General features: G+C 40.6%; 2 protein-coding genes across 2 annotated transcripts in view; both read left to right on the forward strand.

Annotated features, from left to right (window-relative positions):
• The first annotated feature begins 6261 nt into the window (after nucleotides 1-6261).
• LOC121932292 (alcohol dehydrogenase 1-like) lies at nucleotides 6262-18310 on the forward strand. The gene is made up of 9 exons (XM_042470871.1): nucleotides 6262-6398; nucleotides 9386-9487; nucleotides 11146-11287; nucleotides 11798-11885; nucleotides 12265-12484; nucleotides 15552-15812; nucleotides 16054-16189; nucleotides 17555-17693; nucleotides 17883-18310. The coding sequence occupies exons 1-9, from the start codon at nucleotides 6381-6383 to the stop codon at nucleotides 17905-17907; spliced, it is 1131 nt and encodes a 376-aa protein (XP_042326805.1). The 5' UTR covers nucleotides 6262-6380; the 3' UTR covers nucleotides 17908-18310.
• The window catches only part of LOC121932291 (alcohol dehydrogenase 1-like), a 52498-nt gene continuing 35156 nt past the window's right edge, over nucleotides 6269-23610 (forward strand). The window contains exons 1-2 of the mRNA XM_042470870.1: nucleotides 6269-6398; nucleotides 7065-7360. Of these exons, the coding sequence (XP_042326804.1) occupies nucleotides 7355-7360 (6 nt within the window). The 5' untranslated portion in view covers nucleotides 6269-6398; nucleotides 7065-7354. The remainder of the gene's footprint in view (nucleotides 6399-7064; nucleotides 7361-23610) is intronic.

Raw genomic sequence — 23610 nt, forward strand, 5'->3', positions numbered from 1 at the left:
AATAATAATAATAATAATAATAATAATAATAATAATAATAATAATAATAATATGGGTGGTGTGTTAGGATGCAGGCATATATATATTCATAGGAGTGGGGCTGTTGCCACACTGCAGGATTCCTGCAGTTTGATACCACTTTATCTGTCACAGCCCCATCCTGTGGAATCCTGGGGTTTGAAGTTTGTTGTGGGACCAAAACTCTCTGATAGAGAAGGCTCAATACTTCACAAAGCTACAAATCCCAGAATTCCATAACAGGGTTAGTTAAAGTGGTTTCAAACTGTATTAATTCTGCAGTGTAGATGGAGCTTGAGCCTCATGGAATTAAATGCAGCATATATTTCTGAGAGCATACACACTGCAAATCACAATTTTTAAATTACCCAACAGAACTACATTTGATGTTAATGTCATTATTAAATGTAGTTTTATCATTCTCAGTGTTGGGTGGCCTACAGAGATTGCTTGAACTGTTGTAATTTGAACACACAGCTTTGTCTATTTTGACATGAAATGTTGGCACTGGCTGATAAATAAAGCTTTTTTTCAGTAGCCTTGTTTAACACGTATTTTGGGTTTTCCATACAACTTTAAATATTTTTTTACAAATAAGAAGAAGTAACTAAAAATTAAATCAAGATCTAAACAACTTTGGTGAGGCCTATGTGAAACATAGGACTTTTTTTGCACAGGGAAAATTGGAAGGTTAAACTGGTCCCAATGCAGGGTCATCCAGGACATTAGGGACAATTTCACAATTGATTTTCAGATGATGCTGTGTACAAACTGGTCAGAATCCAGACAGAAAGTGAGGTGAAACAGGGAATAAGCATTTTTGCAAAAATATTGTGTTTTTTTTGTCCAGTTCATTCAAAAATTCTCTCACTTCACCTAATTGCAGCAGGCTGAAAACCATGTCCCTGATTCGCCGTTCCCAGATTTCCAGGGTTTACTGTGCCAAGGAGAGGGAGGAAGCCTTGTTCTTAAAGGGATATACACACACACACTTTTTCCCCTTGTGCGGTTGGTCATCTCCTCTAATGGAGCTTCTAAGCAGCCTCTAATTAGGGAATAGCTGGTGGGAGAGGGCAGAGAGAAGACGTTTTGGAATTCCTCCTGTACAGGAGGGAGAAATGGACGATAAGTCCTGGAAAAGGAGGACATCTGGGAGTTTCAGCCCTCGCTGAAATCAGACAAATTTATGGACCAACCACCTCCTCTTTCTCTCTAGTGTGTGTGTATGTATTTGGGTGTGGTTTTAAGGGAGTTTGCAAAGGGAAACCTCAGCCTGCCTTCCTCTGAAACAGCTTCTGGGGCAAAGAGGATTTTCCACCCTGGTTTCCCTTCCCTCTCTGGAGTATGTCTGTGTGTGCATTTGGGGAAATGACAGTTTGGAGCATCCACAAAGAAGTTATTTCCAAGCTAGCAAGGGGATTTGGACTCATCCGTCTGAAACCTAAATTTGTATTTGACCCAATTTCTTGCCTAAGTAATGTATTTTTAACCCCTTGTTGTGCTCCATGTGTGATAAGCACTAGAGAACTTGCTTGCTTTTCTGGGATGCCAACACTTTAACTATTTTCTGGATGGAAGCACATAGATTCCCATGTGAAAAAGTCCTCAGTTAATAGCCACGGGGATAGCCCTATTCTCCATCAATGCGTTCAGTCCTTTTTTAAGACAGAAGCCACGGCTCCTAACATCTGATAGTAATCATTCCCATGCATAGTTTACCTATAGAGACATCATGCTTATTGCACTTCCAAGCTGTAACCATACTTTACTGCCTGTGAACTGAATTAAGCCCTAGCCTGTATTCTTATTTGCTGTTGCCATGTATTATACAAATTATTCTGCATTGTTGCTGTTTTGCTGTTTTGAATCTCCTGGCCTCCTGGAAAAATACGATTCTGCTTTCTGGTACAGATGTTATTTATCATCCAAGCCTTTTAGTTCGGAATGTGAACTATTTCTTCTGAACGCTCTTAGCCAAATTTATAACAAATCTGAAATATGCACCTCTTTTCCTTCAAGGTGAATGTGCTCTGTTACTCCCTCCTGTAATAATTTGTGGCAAAAGGAGAACGAGGGAGATGGTTATTTTACTTTTGTGATGAAAAATGAATTTTGGAGACCTGTTTTCTTCTCCTCACCTCAAAAATAGCAGGAGAGACTGCAAGGCTGATCATAAACAATAACAATTATGACAGCAAGGCATCCTTGGAGAAACATGTTTTCTCACTTGAATGAGACATTATAGGTTTAAGTATAGCTTTCATATCTATATCTTTCATGCCTAGACCTTGAGATCCTCAGGAGACACCCTTCTTTCAGTCTTATAATAGCATTACAATGGGTGAGTAGTGTGGCAAGTGTTTGGGTTTGCTTCTCCTGGCACTACCCCCCCTCCCCCCGGCTTCCCAAATCAAACTTTCTTTGTCCCTCCAAAAAGTGTGAAAAGCCTCACCTGGCATGCGTACCTGTGGTACGATAAGCACAAAATTCACAGAGACTTTGAACATTACTTCATTCAGAAAGCAATTCTAACGTCCTGGCTTAAGGTAAAACAGCTCTTCTATAGGAAAATACCTGGCTGGGTTTCACCGCATGAGGCATTTTGTAACAGAACACAAATTTCAGATTGGCTAAGATATGAAGATTTATTAATAAAAAACAATATAAATAACTATAGTCTAAAAAAGATAGAAGAAATAAAACTCATGGAAACCCAAAAGCATTGGTTCCTTTATCACCAATTGATAAATAGGTTTAAATCAGATGCAGAAACAGAAAACTTTGAAGTTGAAAATATGGAATTGGATAATGTTCTACGAAAGGGAAAAAGAAATTAACATCTAAATTATATAAAATTCGACTACAAAGAAAGGTGGAAGAGAACGTCGTCAAGGACTCTATGATACAATGGGCCAGGGACTTGGGAAGGATAATAGATTTGGAAAGCTGGCAGAATGCCAGGGAAAAAACACAAAAATTTACAGTGTGTCAGAACCTACATGAGAACCATTAAAAAATGGAATTTCAATGGTATCTGACACCTGTAAAACTCGCAAAAATTCATAAAGGAAATAGTAATCAGTGCTGGAAATGTCTGAACGCAAAAGGAACCTGGCTCCAAGTATGGTGGGAGTGTCCAAAGATAAAGAGATACTGGAATAAAATTCATTTAATAATAACAAAAATTCTTGGGATATATTTTGAACAGATTCCTGAAATCTACCTTTTAAATATGACAAACAAACTTCCAAAGGAAATTGAAAAACGACATTGGCGCAAAAATCTTTATATGGTTACGGCAGCTAGATTACTTTTGGCCCAATATTGGAAGACCAATGAAATTCCATCCATTGATGAGTGGTTATTAAAAATATATGACATGATGGAAATGGACAGGTTAACAAATATTATTCAGGGAAAGGATGAGGAAAAGGTAGAAAAAGAGTGGGAGATACTAAAGGTTTTTTGTGGTAAACATTGGAAAGATATATAAAAACAACATGAAGAAACAAGAATGAACAAGCAATACTGTCTAACCTTGAGAAAATAGAGAGATATAAAATAATAAAGTAATACAGAGACTGGAGTTATCTAGGGAAATTGATGTCATAAGGCAACAATATAGAAAAGGGTAATAATTACACAAGATGCATGTTATACAGTGGAAGTATATTTGTTTAATAAATTTTTTTAAGTGGAAAAGTCAACAATTATATGTAATAGATAGTGAAGATACAGAAAGTTATCTTGGAGTAATGATATACTGAAGATAAAGAAAGTTGTTTGGATGTTATTGTACTGTATGATATTTGTAAGAGGGGGAAAAAGCCTCACCTGGAAGCCTCCAGAGGTGGATATATGCCTTTCAGAAAGACTGCAGCACTGCCTCAACCCCAACAGGCCATTTAACATTTTAAAATCTATACAAACCCAGAAATGGATATCTATACACTTGCACAGTTTTGTTTTGTTTGTTCATTTGTTGGGGGGGGGGGGCAGAAATCTGACCTCCTGGCCTACTGCTCCTGTTTTACAAAATGTACCATGATATACAGAGGTCAACATCTTGTTAGCAAAATAAGAAGTCTGTTCTTCAGAATGAAATTTTCCTTTGTTTCCCAAACTTTTTAACATTGACTAGAGGGAGACACTGAAAACTGTACACACCAAGAACTTATATTTACTGTGTTCACATTTTCTTGCTAATTTTGCCCTTTTCTTTGGATGCATAAATTACACTTCTAAATGTTTGTCTGAAGTTTTAAATTAGTGAAATGCTAGAAATTTGGGGACAAAGGAAAATTTAATTGTGAGCAGAATTTGTATTTGGGGGCAATGTTCTCATTTTGCCCCTCATAGCTACACTTCCCAAGTCATAAAATGCCATTGCTCGTTTGCATGGTGTCCATTTGTTTTATTGATTTCTTACTTCAGACAGTTTACTATCTTGTTCTAGTTACATAAATAGTAAAAAATTAACTAAACTTTTTTAGGTCAATAAACCTTTGAGTCCTTTAAACGCATTGACCAGACGATTGCATCTAATGGGTGTATAATGGCCATAGTAGCAGCACAGTAGTTCCTCATATGGGTTTATGCTAGGCTGAGCCACATACCATGCCCAAGACTTAACATACCGCCACTGAACACTTACAGTTAGCTTACAGTTGTAAACCGCTTAGATACTGTTAGTTCAGTATGAAGCGGTATATAAATGAAGCTGTTTGAACACTTCCTTCTACCAGCATGATTATCCCACACCAAATGGGGATAAGAGGGCAAGACTGGAGAAGCTTCTGGCTACCTCCCTGTAGCCAGATGCAAAATGATGACATCAACCGTGGGATCTACAGGGATCCTTCTGAGGTCTTGGCATTGCTTTTATTTTGCCTCTGGATATAGCCAAACACTTCTATCTTGCACATTCCCCATGAAGCATGGGAATCACTAGATGGTGGTGGGAAGCCTTTAGAGGCTGCGTGGTAAGTCCTAGAGGGGGCTTTAAGTACTGCAAAGGGAAAAACAGAATACCAGCCTCCACAGCATCAAAAAGGACTTAGGCACACATAAGGGAAACTTAAATGTGCATATGCTACTAACAGGATGCTTTCACTGAACGTTAGTATAAGACAATAATTAGAACAGCCTTCCTCCAGATGTGCACGTCTATATCCCCAACCAGTACAGTCAATCCATGCTGGTTTAGGATGATGGGAGGTGCAACCCAATCTATCTGAATGGCACTGACTCAGAGAAATTTGGGTGAGTGTCAGATTGGAACTAGTAACACCCAAGTAATGGTCATGGAACCTGGTAATGCCCCACTTGGCATGATCCTCATTGGGTAACCTTTTTCAGGTTGACTTTGAGTGTAATCTACCTCATGGGTTTATTGTGAGAATAAATGAATTGATTGGCCCCACTCCATCATGGCATCCCAGTATATCTTCCAAAGAAGTCTTACCATGCCCCACTTTGGCATGATCCTAATTGGGTAACATTTTTCAAGTTGATTTTCAATGTAATCTACCTCATAGGTATCTTGTGAGAATAAATGCATTGAATGGCCTCAGTCCATCAGGGCATCCCAGTATATCCCCCAAAGAAGTCCTACCACTAGGCAGAGTGAAGTAGCTGTCTCACTAAGCAGATTTCAAGTATCAAAAGCAGGCAGAGAGTTGGCAAGCCTCAGGTAGCAGAATGCCTTGGCTAAGGTCTCTGTCTTTCTGGGTGATCAGAAACAAGGCTGGCATCAGCAGCTTTGGTCAGAACTGGGTGCCTCAGATCTCCCAAAGTGCCAACCAGAATTGATATCTGCCTAAGATCTACTACTGCAAGTGTGTTAGCAGCCATTTTATATATCCCACAATGCTCCAACATAACATCACTTCAAGGCATGGTAGGAAATTTAAAATAGCATCTCAGAACCATCAGTATTGCCACCAGATAACTACAGAGTTGAAGTCCCATCTACTTATGAAGGAGCCCACCACACCTAGCATCAGTGCACAGCATTGTGGGTTATTTAAAATAGCAGCTCAGAGCCATGAAGTCCCATCTGTGTATGAGGGATATACCAGAAAGTGGTTTGTTGAAGTCCCTGTCAAACTTGGAGCAACTGATAATAATTAACTTTAGATGGCACCAGAGGGAGGCTAACCTGAGCTAAGTATTTTGTAGGCCACTAAAGAGTTTTGTATCACAGCTCCAGTTGGACCTTCCCCTTTCCCGCCTGATTTTATCATACATTATATAACGTGTGCTGAGCAGAGGTGGTGAGAGTTTTTTGAAGATCTGTTCTTGCCTAAGCAAGAACTCTTTAGCGAAGACTGTGGACAGACCTAAAGGAAATCTCACACACAATGGCAACTGTGGGGAAGGTGAGCAAAGATTGTTCTTATGAGTCTGTCTATATCTATATGAACAGTGCCTGTTTAAAGTTTCCATGTGTACAGTTATTAGAGCACTTCTAAAATGGTAGAACTAAGAGTTTAATTGGGTGGATTCACTTTATGCCCTAAAAGTCAAACTGTGGATCCCTCCTGGTGGATTCAGAAGGCAAGCCTATCTGTGAAGAAGAATAAGGATGGTAGCTTAGACTGGTGCTTCTTAAACTATCTCACATGGAGGACTGACAGGTTCCCCCCCCCCCCAATGTACCAAGAATTGGTTACCATATTTGTGCCAACTCATTATAGTTGTTTCATTCCTGGAAGCATGCACCAACAGCCAGTAGCTTGCGGAGTGGCACAAGTCCAGGGACTATCACTGTGGATAGGACTGGCTTAGACTTTTCAGAGCTGAGAGCTAATGCTGTATATCACATAGGCGTTAGAACTATAAACCATAATGTTCTGGAATAGTTTCATATCTTAACTTGGCCAAGAACTCAGTGGAGTCCTTTACACAAATCAGTATTCTTATCCTTCCTCTGAATATATGGGCACAATAATACTGATACCTAACAGGATTGTTGTTGTGAACACCCTAAAGCACAGTTCAGATACATAGAATTATTATAATCCTATCTGTGATCCATCTCAGAGGTCCTGTTAAAGAATTCTGAGGAGGAGAACAAGAAAGAACCAAATCTGAGATGTACTGACAGTATGGTAACAAAATAAGACTACCGTATGAATCCACATAGGTTCATATTATAGGCTTGAAATATTTGCAGTGTACCTGACTCTAAACAGATGAAGTGATTTAATTTAAGACATCTGGCAATATACAAGTATGCATGTTTTCAAGCATACATGACATTCTTCATCGAACAAAATGTGGCAATACCTACTTGGAGCAGCTTTGTTGAATGTGCTGAGATGAACAAAGTGTGATGGGAGTAAGTACAAAAACAGAATTTATTCTTAAGCATTTCCAGTACAGTATAAAGTTTTAAAATGTATAAAGAACTGACAGGAGTGAGTTGTGTCAGTGTTTGCATCTGGAAGGACACCTCTTACCCCTTTGTTGTTGCTAACTGCTGTCAAGTCAACTTCGACTAATGGCAACCCTATGAATGTGAGACTTCCAAGTCACCTATCCTCAACAGCACTGCTCAGGTCTTGCAGGCACATCAGAGTCGTGGCTTCCTTGGAATTAGTCTTCCTTTTTTCCTTCCTCTTCTGCCTTCTCTTACCCCAAACAGCATCCAATTCATATTACACAGGAAGTAAATTCAGAGTGACTACTTTATTATTTCATACAGAACTAATTTCTATTTGTATTTCAACAGTTTCTAACACAACAAGGAACAGATTATCTGACACCAGGGGTCCTTTCACATTACTTCATTACAGTGCTCTGATTGACCTTTAACTGTCATGGTTCCATCCTATAGAATTCTGGGCTTTGCAGTGTAGGAAGAATTCTCATCAAGAGAGCTCTAGAGCCTCACCAAACTACAAACCCCAGGATTCCATCAGATGGAACCATGGCAGTTAAAGTGGAATCATAAAAGCTATAATTTTGTAGTGTGAAATGGCCCCTTATGTTAGGGAGAAGGGCACTGTTGGCCCACTCATTTGCAGTTTGGGAACTGGTCTAACCAGAAATGGTTAGACCATGTATGGATGTGAGAGATGACCAGTGAAGAAAGCAGACACAGAGAAGATAAATTCATTTGAGATGTGGTGTTGGAAAAGAGTGCTGAGGGTACTGTGGATGGCCAAAAAGACAAACAAATGGGTCCTAGAACAAATTACACCTAAAATCTCATTGGAAGCCACAATGATCAAATTAAGCTCTCATGCTTTGGCCACATCATGAGAAGGCATGACTCTTTAGAAAAGACAACAATGCTAGGCAAGGTAGAAGGTAGAAAAAAGAGAGGAAGACTGCACACCAGATAGATACACTGAACCACAGAGGTCACTGGCATGAACCTGCAGGAGCTGAGCAGAGCAGTAGAGAATATAGGGTCTTGGAGGTGCCTCATCCACAGGGTCTCCATGAGCTGGGGTTGACTCAAAGGCAGTCAACAATAATAACAAAAAACCACAAATAAGTTTTCATTGCAAGCTATAACATCTGAGAGCTAGGTATTTGTGCAGACTTCTAAATTGTTCCCATTTCTATGCATACATGGCACAAATGCATCCAAACAGTATTATTTATTTTTGTGAGTCTTAAATGCTGCAATTAAAAAGACTGTGTTAAAGTCCTTGCAAACTCTATCCAAGCCCTGGCAAAAGCATGAAAATTTTTTTGGTGTACCTGGATAAATATCACTTTGCCATACTGATAACAGACCGCTGATGTTGCACTGAAGGTTACAGCATGCTAAAACAAACTGGTTCAACAAAGATCAGCATCAGAAATACAGAAAACTTTTGTTTCAAGGAGAGAGTTTAGAGCTTAGATAACAATGACCAAGCAAAAAGGAAGGTGAACACACTCTTTAACGAATTATGAAAATATTTAGATGCAAGGTGGTCTTTTTTACAGGGTACCTCTCTGAAAAAGACTATTATAATTTTTAAATGCATATTTAATATTATCGAATCCTTGAGAAAGTTGCCTTTTTGAACACCTCTCAGACTCTCCCAGTCAGGATGTTGACTGGCTGGAGGATTCTGAAAATTGCAGTTTCCCAAAGCAACTTTTCCAAACTCTGGCTATAGCCTATTCTGAGGATAAGGGATAAGGATTCAATGACAGATGATACCAGAGTTAGGATGTTGCAAAGCAAGACATTTAATAGATACTTTGATGGATGAAAATTGGCCATCTTGTTAGCAGATCACAAGCTTTCCTTGCAGCTTTGAACCATACAGTTTTCTGGGGAAAGTGTTATTCACAGGAACCATTATGAAGGGCAGCTTTGAATATCTCTCTGACCTATTTTGCTGGCATGCCTTGTATGCAGGTGATTAAATGCAAGGCAGCAATAATCTGGGAAGCTGGGAAAGCACCTTCCATTGAGGAGGTGGAGGTGGCACCACCAAGAAGCCATGAAGTTCGAGTGAAGGTAAAAAAATAAATCTTGCTCAAAACTGAAAGCTTCCCCTCCCTCTTTTTGGTGTGAATTACAATTGTAGTGGGTGAGCACTTTGTACTTATATGATGAAGACTTCAGGTCAAAAAACATATTAAGAGGAATGGGTCTTTCCTGCAATTACCAGTAATTCACTTTCCCTCTGTCAGTAGGATTTTCTTTGAAGTGTGTGATTAGAAATCAGACAAATGTCTGCTATATTTTATTGTTTGAATGTTAAGATGTATTAATGTATTATGTTTAATTATTTTTGTAGAATGTATGCCATAGGCAGGTTTATTTTATCTATTTTAAGTGATTGTATGTACAGTGCTGTGTAAATTTGCAGCACTTTATAAATAAAAGCTTCATGAATAAGAATACTAAGACTAATAAGAATAAAAACCCCAGGTTTACTGTTCCAATTGACCAACCTCACAAAAACAACGTAGTGGTAAATGCCAAAAAAGCATGTAGGTGAGGAGAAAGACGGTTGCTATTGGAAAACCACTAAGGGGAGGGCCAAGGCTTGAGTGAGAACCGATTCAAAATATTGGTGAAAGGGGAAAACCTAAACATACTTCTGGCCTGTTACAGACAGCCAAAACCGGAAAGGCTGCGGCGAGTCACAGTGAGGTATGGTGTTTTCACATGATTACATGCTTCCTAAGAGTCCAGAAGCCCACACCAAAAGCCCACGCTGCCAGCCCTAAAGGACGGAACAGGCGTGGCTTTGGTGCAACTTTGGGACTGTTAGGACGCAGAAGCTATATTGAAAAACACCATACCTCCACTGTGACTCGCGACCAAGCACGCTTTATTTTGGCTGTCTGTACACAGGCTGTTGACGGCTTAATCACATGCATGTTAATTCAGCTTACCTCATATGGTTTAAAAATTTAATTGGGGCAGGCATTCCTGATGTATCAGATGTTTTTACTGCCGAATTTGAACCCCAGAATATAGCTTTGTGTTCCACCCCCGCTCTTTTCAGATCCGGATTGAGTTAAGAAAATGGCCACCAGAAAGGCTCTGGAAGCGGGGATGCACCCAGGCTGTATTCGGGCAGCAAATTCAGCAGTAAAAATCATCTGATAACATCAGGATGCCTCCCAAATTAAATTTTAAACCAGATAGAGGTAAACTGAATTTACACGCATGCGCTAAGCTTCTAAGTGTTGCATACTTTGCTCCCTGGAGGTGGTAGAAGAGAGTGTTGGAGTAATGGATTTGAAACTTTTAAATGACAAATGGAACGTGTAATAAAATGTCAGAGTGCAGATACACAAGACAGTTAGCACATTGGCTTTAACTGTGCAAATATATTCCTGGTCATGGGTCTCCATGCTCAGGGTCTAACCCAGGATTATGCCCAGACTGTGAACCTGCAAAGTCAAGGGCAGTTTAACTCCATTTAACACAGGCTAAACCCTTGTTCCCAGATCTGTCTTGTCTGGAATAAGCTTCAGTCTGTTCACCCTCATCCAGTCCTTTATTTCATCATAACTTGTTACATGCCCCTAAATTTTACCCTCAACTTATCCACAGGTCATATCAAAATCCATAATTTTGTCCCCAAAAAGCTGCCCTCAATTTATATGTGAGATTGACTTATAGTTGAGTATATACAGTATGCTCTGTTTTCCACACAGATAGTGGCCACTGGGATCTGCCGGACTGATGACCATGTAGTGAAAGGCTTTTTTCCTGATATAAACTACCCAGTCATTGCAGGCCATGAAGGAGCAGGAATTGTTGAAAGTGTTGGACCAGGAGTCACTTATGTAAAACCGGGTGAGAGCAAGGAAGTACTTTTTTCATCAGACAGAGCTAACTTGAATAATATTGTACAAGTAAGCATTATAGGATGCACAGTTGAAACCTTTGTCCCATCAGACTGTGTGGGACATCAGTGCCCATCATCCCTCGTTACCTAGTCAAAGGTGAGGAATGATGGGATAATAAATGCTTGGAAAGTCACAAGTTTCTAACTTCTCATGTAAAGGGCTGTAATGCATCCAACAGTGCCTAGATAGTTTTTTGTGGGTTTTTCAGGCTATGTGGCCATGTTCTAGAAGATTTTCTTCCTGACGTTTCACCAGCATCTGTGGCTGGCATCTTCAGAGAATGCTTTCCTGGAAAAAGTGCCTAGATACCTTGGTTGGCTTTTTTAAAAAGCCAAAGGGGGCTGTCCTCTGGTACATTCTTTTATTCTGGGTGAGAACCATTTTTAGGTCTCTTAAATGACTTGCATTTATTGCGAATTTCTTTTAAAATATCACTGTGTCTTTTTCTCTTTTCAAGGTGACAAAATCATCCCTCTTTCCTTTCCCCAGTGTGGAGAATGCACTTGCTGCTTGAGTCCCAAAACTAACTTTTGCCTCAAGACCCAGTAAGTTTGTGTAATATTCAGTGGTATATTGGTAAGTTTTGAAGAGCAGGCTTTAACTGGCCATTCAACACTAAGATGCTCCATAACACTTTGCATTGCAACAGGGATAGCTCACAACATTATTTTGTTACTGGAAAAACCCATTCTCCCACTAGCTACTGTGTGGATTGCAGCAAAACTCGGAATGAAGAGGGATGCTTGAAGCAGTGACATATTAATTCATCAGCCCTGTTAATCAAAAAAAATCCTAGCAGTTCAACTCTGTGAGCCTTGGTTCCAGTACACCACTGGAGATATCCCTACCATCCATCCCAGTATTACTGCCAGTTGGCATTCAGCCAGGTTCCTAATACAAACCATTCTGAATCTCCCCACACAGCATGAAACATCCTCAAAACCTGATGCCAGACAAAACCAGCAGGTTCACCTGTAGAGGAAAACAGATTTACCACTTTCTGTGGACAAGCACCTTCTCCGAATACACAGTTATCCCTGATATTTCCATTGCCAAAATAGACAAGAATGCTCCTCTAGATAAAGTCTGCCTCTTTGGGTGTGGATTTCCTACTGGTTATGGTGCCGCTATCAATACTGCCAAGGTAATTATCAGGCCATGTGTTTGCTTCCCAGAAAGGCATAATAAGAGTTTGCTTCTTCCTTGCTTGAACCTGAGATGCTTTGAGAAATCACTCTTCCTGAAAAGCTTTGAAATACAAGCATAATTATTTGAGTTTCTCATCTCTTCTGGTATTCAGTTGCTCTACAGAAGCTCTCTACTCCAACATGGTGCCCTCCAAGGTATTGAATGTGGTCTGATGAATTTGGGGGGGTGCGGTGCCAGACTGGGGAAGATTGCTCTAAAAGGAAACAGCAATGCCTTACTTTCTTGATGGGCAGCAGACCAGTGGTGGCTTCTGATCATCTAGATTGGGATGGGTAGATCTGGGGCTTGTTTGTTCTGTTTTGTTCTTTTACTGACCCAGACAAGCTCAGCCCTCCCAAGAGATGAAGGAAAGCACTAGACTCATGTGGTACTGAACCATGAATAAGAGCCAGGTGTCAAAAAACATACACTTTGTATTAAAGAGCAGGATGCCTTTGAGCACATTCTGGATTTAATTCAGCACTAATGCATACTCACATGCTGCTCAAATAAAATAATCAGTTGCAATGCCATCCACATTGTCTCATTCATGTAGCCCAATTTCAGTTGATTTGGGTATTTTGGGTAGAGTCTCACCCTGAGCCAGTTTTGGGGAAAGGGCGGGATATAAATGAATATAGTAAGTAAGTAAATAAATAAATAAAATAATAGAGTTGGTTCAGAAAAGTGGTGGATCAATAAAATAATTTTTAAAAACAATGCTAAATACCCTTGCAAACTATCCACAGATACCAATAGAGCTGACAATAAATTGTGTATCTACCCCATTCCTAAGCTATGCCTTCTCCTGTATTTATAGTCCTGAATCCTGCCTTCCTTCATTTCTCCTGCTCTTTGCACAGTTAGTCTCTTTTATTACTTAGCAGAAAGAACCAGCTTTGAACAACATAGGCCCGATTTAAATGGGCCTTTGTGCCGCCCCGTCACGTGCTAGGGGTTGGCCGAGGATGCTGTGTCCATACCGGTCTCACCCCTAGCACGTGATGGGGGCGTCAAAATGGTGACACCCTGTACACACAGGCGCCACCATTTTGACGTGTCCCACGCTTTTGTGACACTGCAAGTGCGTCATTGGCGCCTTGAAGCGTCACAAAGGCACTGCAAGAAGAACCCGCTTTTTGCACATTCTTTTTGCTCTGCGACGGAGCCATGCGGTTTATCCACTGAGGCTCCCTCACGAAGCAAACCAGGGCAGTGGGAGACCACCCTTTTTGGGCAGTCTGCATTTCACCTAAGAAACCCTTTAGTTTGATCTCTTCTTCTCACTCACAGACAAACCCACAATCCTTTATTGGCATTGATTTGGATATTTATGCTTTTTGGCTTTCCTCCAGTGAATTATAAGCAGTGAATGTCATCTTCTTCCTTCCACAACCAACGAGCAGCAAGCTTACACTAAAATAGTCAAGGAAAAAGGGAAACAACAAATGATATATGCAAATGATTGGAATAACTGAAACAGGGACGTGTCTCATTCACAAAACGTATACATCTATATTAACAATAACGAGTCTCAATATTCACAAAAAACAACAGTATACACATAAAAAACACTGTGTTGTATCCTTGTGAATGTCAATAGTGATCCAAGTCCATGAAATAAATATATACAGTGTTGACAGTAAAATTATTCTACTGCTACGACAACAAAATCCAATCAAAAGTCTGGGGAAAAGATCATTGTGGTACTTGCAGCAAAGTAGCATGAAGATGTAACATGTGGTTTTCACTGGTAGCAAAGTCCTTCATTAGTTATACTTTTTCAATAGTGGAAATTTTCACCTCACAAGAAGTCTTCATCAGCATTATTGAATTTTTCTATGCCGGATTAATATTGCAAATTATGTATTCCATGCTTCTAAATGTGCAAGGTTAACAACAATTAGTACAATGATTTACATCAATAGCAAAATACACAATGTTATACAATTTCAAGACAAAATTACAAGACCAAAATATTATAGCTTACCCATGCCATTAAGCAGTTTAGCTTAACTGATAAGAAGATAGCTGGTAAGAATTTACAGGGATTGTATGTTATAATATACCCTACCTATACAATAGGCTACAGGTGATTGTATGGTACATTCAATCTCTTAAAGGTATATCTTCTAGAGTTATAATGTCCCATATGTCCCACAATGTAAGCCTGAAACACAGCTGAATGTACTGTATCTTACTATTATACAATCACAATAACATTTGTGATAAATGTAAGATAACTAACTTATTATGACTCATTATAGGTACATTACAAACAAAATATAACTTCATGTCATCAAACTGACCTCCATCCCATGTTAATAACTGTGTCTATTAATTGCATCTTTACTATATATGCAGTACTGTCTAATAGTTAAATCTCAACAGCTTCATAAAAAAGAACTCAAATCTAAACATTCCTTTAGACCCTTGGGTATATTTGATGCTAACTTATGAATCCAAAATGATTCTCTTTGTAAGAGTTTAGTTTGTCTGTTACCACTATAAAAAGGACCAAACTTAACTTGTTCAATTACAAAAATATTTAAGGAGTCTGGAGAGTGATGTAATTGTAAACAATGTGTGACTAATGGGGTATCCAAACTTTTATTACGAATGGTACTTTTATGTTCAGAAATTCTAGTTCTTAATGGTCTTCTTCCTTCCAACTTGTAGTCACAACAGTCCTGCAAGGTAGTTCAGGTTGCGTGAGAATGGCTGACCCAGGATCATCAAGTGAAATTCTGGGCTTGATGCAGATTCAGACATGAATCACACCACATCATAGTCTACCATCCTAACTACTGTATATCATCACACTGGTTCTATTTTGGCAACCTATTGGCTTGTTATGCAATCTTTCACAATTCTGTCTGTGTCTTTTCCCTATGTATCTGCCAGAAACTTTGCTAATCCTGATCACAATTGCACACCCTAACCATACCCATCCCCCATTCTGCTATACTGCTTATGTCTTGACAAAACTGAAACTCAGGATTTTGGTACATATGAATATACAGGTGGAGCCTGGTTCCTCTTGCGCCATCTTTGGTTTGGGAGGTGTTGGTCTGTCCATCATCATGGGTTGCAAAACAGCTGGAGCATCCAGGATCATTGGAGTTGACATCAACAAAGACAAATTCACCAAGGCCAGAGAGTTGGGAGCTACTGAATGCATCTCTCCTGAAGATTTCAAGAAGCCCATTAATGAGGTGCTGGCAGAGATGACTGGGCTTGGTGTGGACTATGCTTTTGAAGCAATCGGACATACTGACACTGAGGTATGAGGGCTATCTTGATTATCATTCCTAGGGCTCAGTTTCCCGTTTTGCAATGGAAGGGAGCTTCAGATGTTTCACAGAGTCTTCAGAATGTGACTTGTGCACACTCTTTTCAAGTTCTGTTTCCAAATATTGTCAGCAGCAGTGATTTATGCATCCTTTACAAAATGTTTAGGTGTGCATCTAGCATGCTCATGCTTGAATTCTCATTTGAGCTTCTCTTCCTTTTTATCTACAACAGGCTGCTGCTTTTCTGTCCTGTCACTTGGGGCATGGAGTCTGTGTCCTGGTTGGAGATCCTCCTGCAGGAGCCAAGCTCTCTATCATTCCCTTTCAGCTCATGTCAGGGAGGAAACTGATAGGCTGTTTTCTTGGAGGTATGGCATGGTTGGTGAAGGTGGAGTCCAGCCACCTTGAATTCCATTTTGGGAGAAAGGTGGGATATAATCCCTTAAATAAATAATAATAAATAAATTCATTCTACTGTTACACCATGTATGCATGATGGATGAATTCACTGAAATACGACTGATGAGTTCACTGAAATAAGATGTGCAGCTTCAAATGGCCTGGGATGTATACAAATACAAAAGCCTGACTTTCTGCTTTTGACTTGCATAGTGTCACAGTTATCTTCTGCCTGGTAGCTTCAACTCGCTGTTCCCTGAGATCCTAGTGAGAAAATATATATCCTGCATCTTGATTCAGGTCTTGCTACCAATTCCTCAACATCACAAATAATATAATTAGTTAGAAGGTCTTTTGAAGTGACATTACAAAACAGTAAAAGACAGATGCCAAGGTGAACACAAGCAATTGCTATTGTTGCAGAAGATAATACTAGCATAGCAGAGGGTCTGGCATTCCCAGAATGTGTTGTGAAATTACAGCAGGTGGATATGTGTAAATATATGATGATATAAGCAAAAACCTTACTGTATCCTGAACCCATTTAGATGGTGGCTTCACAATGCAAGGTCTGGAAATACTGCCTGCCTATGAAACTGTGTTTAGGGACAGAACAAGGAAGGGTTAATGGGCAACACATGCACATGTGTATTAAACTACTTCCATATGTTTCTCTCTGAAATCATTAAGAATATTGGAATCCTTGCAGCACACTGTAAAACTTCCATGTGGTTCATAATGTTCATAAGAAGCATCCAGGGTAGGCAACCTTGTACCTTCCAGATACTGTAGATTTCAGTTTCTGTCAGTGGTGGGAACTGTGGTTTATTCATCTGGGGACCAAGTTGCCTATCTTGAAATGTATGTCTGGCCAAAGCAGACCAGGCTGAATCTACGTAATTCATTCTTCACATTTAACGGTGTATTTGTGCTTGATTGACTAACTACAATTTCCACAGTCTTCATCCACTGACACCCCCCCCCCCCAGATGTTACGGGCCAGGGTCTGCAAGATCGGGACCTGGAATAAATAAATCAAAGTTCCCACTTACTGTATTGTGTGGACTGGTCTGTAAATTGAAAGGAAAGCAAACATCTGAAAACAAAATTGGGTACAATATTTATTTGCATGGTTTAAAAAAAAACCTGTACTGCTTTTCCTCTATTATCTGCCTTGAATTACACATACTTTGCCTTTTTAACTGAGGAAAACAAGTGCTATCTCCATTTTCTAAAACGTTCATGAAGTAATCGTCTTCAATTTTTCTATTCTTAAAAATAAAAGTTTAAGTGGTACATGCTGGCTGAGCTGATCTTCTTTTATTTCCCCTCAGGCTGGAAGCTGAGAGATGCTATCCCTAAACTGGTTTCTGATTACATGGAGAAAAAAATAAATATAGACGTATTAATAACTCATGTGTTGCCTTTTGAGAAAATTGATGAAGGCTTTCAGCTTCTATGCAGTGGTAAAAGGTAAAGCTTCAAATATGTTTGTTTTTAATACTTTTTTGTATTTAAAAATATCCCAGATGGCATTTTTAATAGCTAGTAGTCAGAACCAGCAGTGATTTTAGCTGATTTATACTGGATGTTATTAGTATGTGAGTTGCTGATGGGATTTTTTTGGAAATAACAATCCTTCTCCTTTTTTCTTTCTTTCAGTATTCGCAGTGTCCTGTTATATTAACGCATCCACCCCATTCTATGAATCCTTTGCACACCTGACCAAATTCACCAGAATTTCAGTGAATGCTAACGTGTTGAAACTAAGATTACAAAACTAATCACATTGCTGTGACTTCTTTTTCTTCTAAAACTTTTTATTGAATTTTTTTTACCTACAAACATTATAAATTAAGTATATCAAACAATAAACACATAAACTGAAACATAATCACATTACTATAAGAAAATTAAGTGTTGAAGCTTTTATGCACATAGTTACACTCACCTTAAAAAAAATTATTTCCAGCTTTTACCTCACTGACATCTCTCAAATATTAAAATTTATCTTTCACTTAATAAAATGTAGAAATACGACTGACATCACTGTTTTACTTTCAAAATAAAAAGTTTTCCAGACCCATAAATATCATCTCATGATTTTTCTCCTGCCTAAATTGTAGGAATGGCTCCCAATCTTTCACAAAATTACCTGTTGATTTCTCTCTCCTTAACATGGTTAATATAGCCATTGCAAACAAAACAAAACAAAACAAAACCACCTATTTGAGGTTTACAACCTATTTGAAGTTGGCAATCTAATGTAGAAAAAAACTTTTTAAATTCTCTCTATTAACGGTTATGTGTAAAGGTGCTCTGTGAGGTAGAGGATGCTTTGAACTCAGGCCCCGTTCACATTGGCGCTTTTGCCCTGGGTAGATCTGGGTAGATCTGGTAATCCCAATACTGAATCTGTCTGGAATGATGTTCCCACTACCTTTACCCCAATTGAACCTTCAGAACATCAGAAGGGATTACGAGGCTCTTGGTAGGAAGCTGAAAGAAATGGATGCACAAGTTGTCATCTCGTGTGTTCTGCCAGTTGAAGGGCACAGTCCAGGAAGGGAGAGGAAAACAGCAGATGTAAACAACTGGCTCTACAGATGGTGCCGCCAAGAATGATTTGGATTCTTTGATCATGGGCTGCGGTTAGGGTTGCCATAAGTCAGGACCTCCAAACCGGGACAAATGTAGGACAAATGTAGGATGACATTTTCAAATGTAGGACACATTTTTCTAAAAATGGAGGACACGTGAAAAAAAATGATGGTTTTTTAAAAATGTTAATATAAATGCATGTTTCTTAGGCATGATCAAAATGGAGGACATTTTGGCATTATTCCTAGACAGATGGCAGAAATGTACTTCCCTTTCAGGCCAAACACCCCCAACATCCATTCCAAAACACACAACAGCACATTTGGGCATTTCACTTGGCTTTACTTAACATGGCCTCTTGCATCAGAGGCTTATTCCATAACCAAACCCCATGGGTTTCACACTTAGCATGGTTTAACATGGCTATGCATATTGAACATGTCAAGGTGGTTTCACAGTTCTTGCACTAAGTGTACTTCTCAGAAATGTGTACTTGGTCAAGGGACTTTGGTTTTTCTTCACTGCGCATGAGTTTGTAAAAATCACAGCAATTTACATTGGCCATGCCTCAGAGGCTTGCTGATATCAATATCACCATTAAAGAACCAAAAACACACAAAAAAGGCACTTTGGAAAGTCACACTCTCTTGGCTTCAGAAACAGTGCGTGCATTGCCTCCTCAAGCTGCTCATCCATTCTCATCACATCCTTCATAACACATCACTGTCACATTCACGGGAGACTTGTTAGCATTAAAAGCACCCAAAACACACTTTGAAAGGTGACACTCTCTCGGCTTCAGAAACAGTGCCTGCATGCCTCTCAAGCTGACTCATATCATCATCATCATCATCACCACACTATCACTGTCAAATCAAGGGAGACTTGTTAGCATTAAAAGCACCCAAAACATACTTTGGAAGGTGACACTCTCTCGGCTTCAGAAACAGTGCCTGCATGCCTCTCAACTGACTCATATCATCATCATCATCATCATCATCATCATCATCATCATCACCACCACCACCACCACCACCACCACCACACTATCACTGTCAAAACAAGGGAGACTTGTTAGCATTAAAAGTACCCCCCCAAAAAAAAAACCACCTTGAGGCCTCTGGCCACTCACTCACCTCCTCCTCCTCCTCCTCCTCCCCCCTCCTCCTTTTCCTCCTCCTCCTTCTCCCCCTCCTCCATTCGCCGCGTTGCCAGGGGCGGAGGGGGCGGAGGAGGTGGGTGGCGTGGCCGTGCGGGGAGGCAGGGGAAGGTGGCGTGGGCGCACGTGGAGGCGGGGAGGGTGGTGCGCCTGCGCACAGGAGGCATTGCCTCTACCTTCGCCTCCTCCACACGGCCGCGCAGCCTGGGGGAGAGGGGGCGGAGGAGGAGGAGGTGGGTGGTGTGCCCGGGCAGGGAGGGTGGCGTGGGTGCGCGGGGAGGCGCCGCCTCCGCCCCAGGCCTCGCTGCCCTCTTCTTCCTCCCCGCCTCCCCGAGGAGGAGGAGGAGGGCAGCAAGCCCCCGCGGGCTGTGGCAACCCGGCTGCAACTGGGGTTGTCCCGGTTTTTGGTGGTACCCGGGACGGGAGGCGCCCGGGGCTGCCAAAACTGGGAAAATCCCGGTTGCGGCCGGGTTATGCCAACCCTAGCTGCGGTTCCATGACAGGGGGATTTTTGGCAATGGATGGGTTGCATCTCATGCCAGTTGGAAGAAATGTTTTTGCCAACAGTATCAAGAATTTGATCAGGAGGGCTTTAAACTGAATTACGTGGGGGAGGGAGACAATATTAAGGAAGGCAAAAGGGATGGAGAAAATAATCAAACTGACAGAAACAAGACAAATAGTGCAAAGACCCAACAGTGGGAGGCAAAAAAACCATGCACAGGCAGCAAGTAAAGGAGTCCCATGGTCTGTGATGTCTCTACACTAATGCACAGAGCATGGGAAATCAGCAAGATCAACTCGAACTCCTAGTACAACAAAGCAAATATGATATAATAGGTATCACTGAAACCTGGTGGGATGAGTCTCATAATTGGAATGTGGAAATAGAGGGGTATAACCTTTTTAAGAGAAATAGACCAAACAGGAAAGGAGGAGGAATAGCACTATATGTCAGAGATATTTACACCAGTGAAGAGATCCAGGACATCAATAGTGGCAGAAAGGTGGAGAGTATCTGGATAAAAATTAAAGGGGAGGGAAACAACAGGGATGTTATTGTGGGAGTCTACTACAGACCCCCCAAGTCAGATGGAGGAATTTGATAAAGCCTTTCTAGAACAGATGACTACACACTCAGAAAGGAGAGATGTAGTAGTGATGGGCGAATTCAAACTCAGCAAAATCCTCAAGGTCTAGCAAATTCCTCACTTGCCTCGAAGACAATTTCATTGTCCAAAAGGTGAAAGAGGCAACAAGAGGGTCAGCTATTTTGGATCTGATCCTAACTAACAAGGATGACTTGGTTAATGGGGTGCAAGTGGTGGGATCATTGGGTGGAAGTGACCATGTTCTTTTGGAGTTTGTTATACAACGGAAAGGAGAAGCCAGGCATAGTCAGACACGCATTCTAGACTTTAGGAGAGCGGATTTCAGTAAACTTAGAGAAGTATTGAGGGTGATCCCATGGTCAGATATTCTAAAAGAGAAGGGAGTTCAGGACGGATGGGACTTTCTCAAAAGGGAGATACTGAAGGCACAATTTCAAGCAGTTCCAGTGAGGGGAAAAAATGGGAGGTGTCTCAAGAAACCAGGATGAATGACTAAGGAACTTTCAACCGAGCTAAATTTTAAACGGAACATGTATAAGAAATGGAAAAAAGGAGAAATCACCAATGAGGAATTCAAACAAATAGCAAGCACATGTAGGGGTAAAGTCAGAAAAGCTAAAGCGCAGAATGAACTCAAGCTTGCTAGAGAGGTTAAGAACAATAAAAAGGGCTTTTTTTGGATATGCTTGCAGCAAAAGGAAGAAGGAGGAAACGGTAGGGCTACTATGTGCAGAAGACGGCAAAATGCTAACGGGACAGAGAAAAGGCAGAATTACTTAACACCTTTTTTGCTTCAGTCTTCTCAGAAAAGGAAAAGGGTGCTCAACCTGAGGATAATGGAGCAGATGACAGAATCGGGGAATTTCAGCACAAAATAAGTAAAGAGATAGTACAGGAATATCTGGTTAATCTAAACTAATATAAATCTCCAGGACCAGATGAACTACATCCAAGGATTTTGGCAAATGTAATATCGGAGCCATTAGCAATAATCTTTGAAAACTCCTGGAGAACAGGAGAAGTCCCAGCAGACTGGAGGAGGGCAAACATTGTCCCCATCTTCAAAAAGGGGGAAAAAGAGGATCCCAACAATTATCATCCAGTTAGTCTGACATCAATACCACGAAAGATTCTAGAGAAGATCATTAAACAGAGAGTCTGAACATCAAGAAGGCAATTCCATAATCACAAAGAGTCCACATGGGTTTCAGAGAAACAAGTCATGCCAGACAAACTTTCTCTCGTTCTTTGATAAAATTACCAGCTTGGTAGATGAAAGGAATGCTGTGGATATAGTATATCTTGATTTCAGTAAGGCCTTTGAGAAAGTCCCCCATGACATTCTTGCAAGCATGCTTGTAAAATGTGGGCTAGACAAGGCAACTGTTACATGGATTTGTAATTGGTTGACTGGCCGAAGCCAAAGGGTGCTCAACAATGGCACCTTTTCATCCTGGAGAGAAGTGACCAGTGGGGTCCCACAGGGCTCTGTCCTGGGCCCAGTGTTATTCAACATCTTTATCAATGACCTGGATGACAGAATTGAGGGCATCCTTATTAAATTTGCAGATGACACCAAATGAGGAGGAGTAGCTAATACTCCAGAGGACAGGATCAACATTCAAAATGACCTGAATAAACTAGAAAGCTGGGCCAAAACTAACAAAATGAAATTCAACACAGAGAAATGTAAGGTACTGCACTTAGGGTGGAAAAATGAAATGCACAGATATAAAATGGAGGACACCTGGTTGAATGAAACTACGTGATCTAGGAGTCCAAGTAGACTACAAGTTGAACATGAGTCAACAGTACAATGCGGCAGCTAAAACGGCCAATGCAATTTGAGGCTGCATCAATAGAAATATAGTGTCTAGATCAAGGGAAGTAATAGTGCCACTCTATTCTGCTCTGGTCAGGCCCCACCTGGAATACTGTGTCCAGTTCTGGGCATCACAGTTTAAAAAGGATGTTGAGAAACTGGAGCGTGTCCAAAGGAGGGCGACTAAAATGGTGAAGGGCCTGGAAACCATGCCCCATAAGGAACGACTTAGAGAGCTGGGGATGTTTATCCTGGAGAAGACAAGGCTAAGAGGTGATGTGATAGCCCTGTTTAGATACTTGAAGGGATGTCATATTCAGGAAGGAGCATGCTTGTTTTCTGCTGCTCCAAAGAACAGGACCCAAAACAATAGATGCAAGCTCCAGGAAAAGATATTCCACCTAAACATTAGGAGGAACTTCCTGACAGTGAGGGCTGTTCAACAGTGGAACACACTCCCTGAGAGAGTGGTGGAGTCTCCTTCCTTGGAGGTCTTTAAACAGAGGCCGGATGGCCATTTGTTGGGGATGCTTTGACTGAGAGTTTCTGCATGGCAGGGGTTTGGACTGATTGGATGGCCTTTGCGGTCTCTTCCAACTCTATGAGTCCATGATTCTATGATTCTTTGATTCAGAAACCCTGGTTCAATGCTAAGGAAGTCTGGGAATTGCAGTTTTGCAAGACATTTAGCCTTCT

This window comes from Sceloporus undulatus, chromosome 5 (assembly GCF_019175285.1).
Source record: "Sceloporus undulatus isolate JIND9_A2432 ecotype Alabama chromosome 5, SceUnd_v1.1, whole genome shotgun sequence".
Lineage (NCBI taxonomy): Eukaryota > Metazoa > Chordata > Lepidosauria > Squamata > Phrynosomatidae > Sceloporus > Sceloporus undulatus.

Coding starts and splice junctions, on each gene's coding strand:
- LOC121932292 (XM_042470871.1), top strand. Junction 12,485..15,551: donor CCGCTATCAATACTGCCAAG/GTAATTATCAGG, acceptor ATGAATATACAG/GTGGAGCCTGGTTCCTCTTG. Junction 15,813..16,053: donor TCGGACATACTGACACTGAG/GTATGAGGGCTA, acceptor TATCTACAACAG/GCTGCTGCTTTTCTGTCCTG.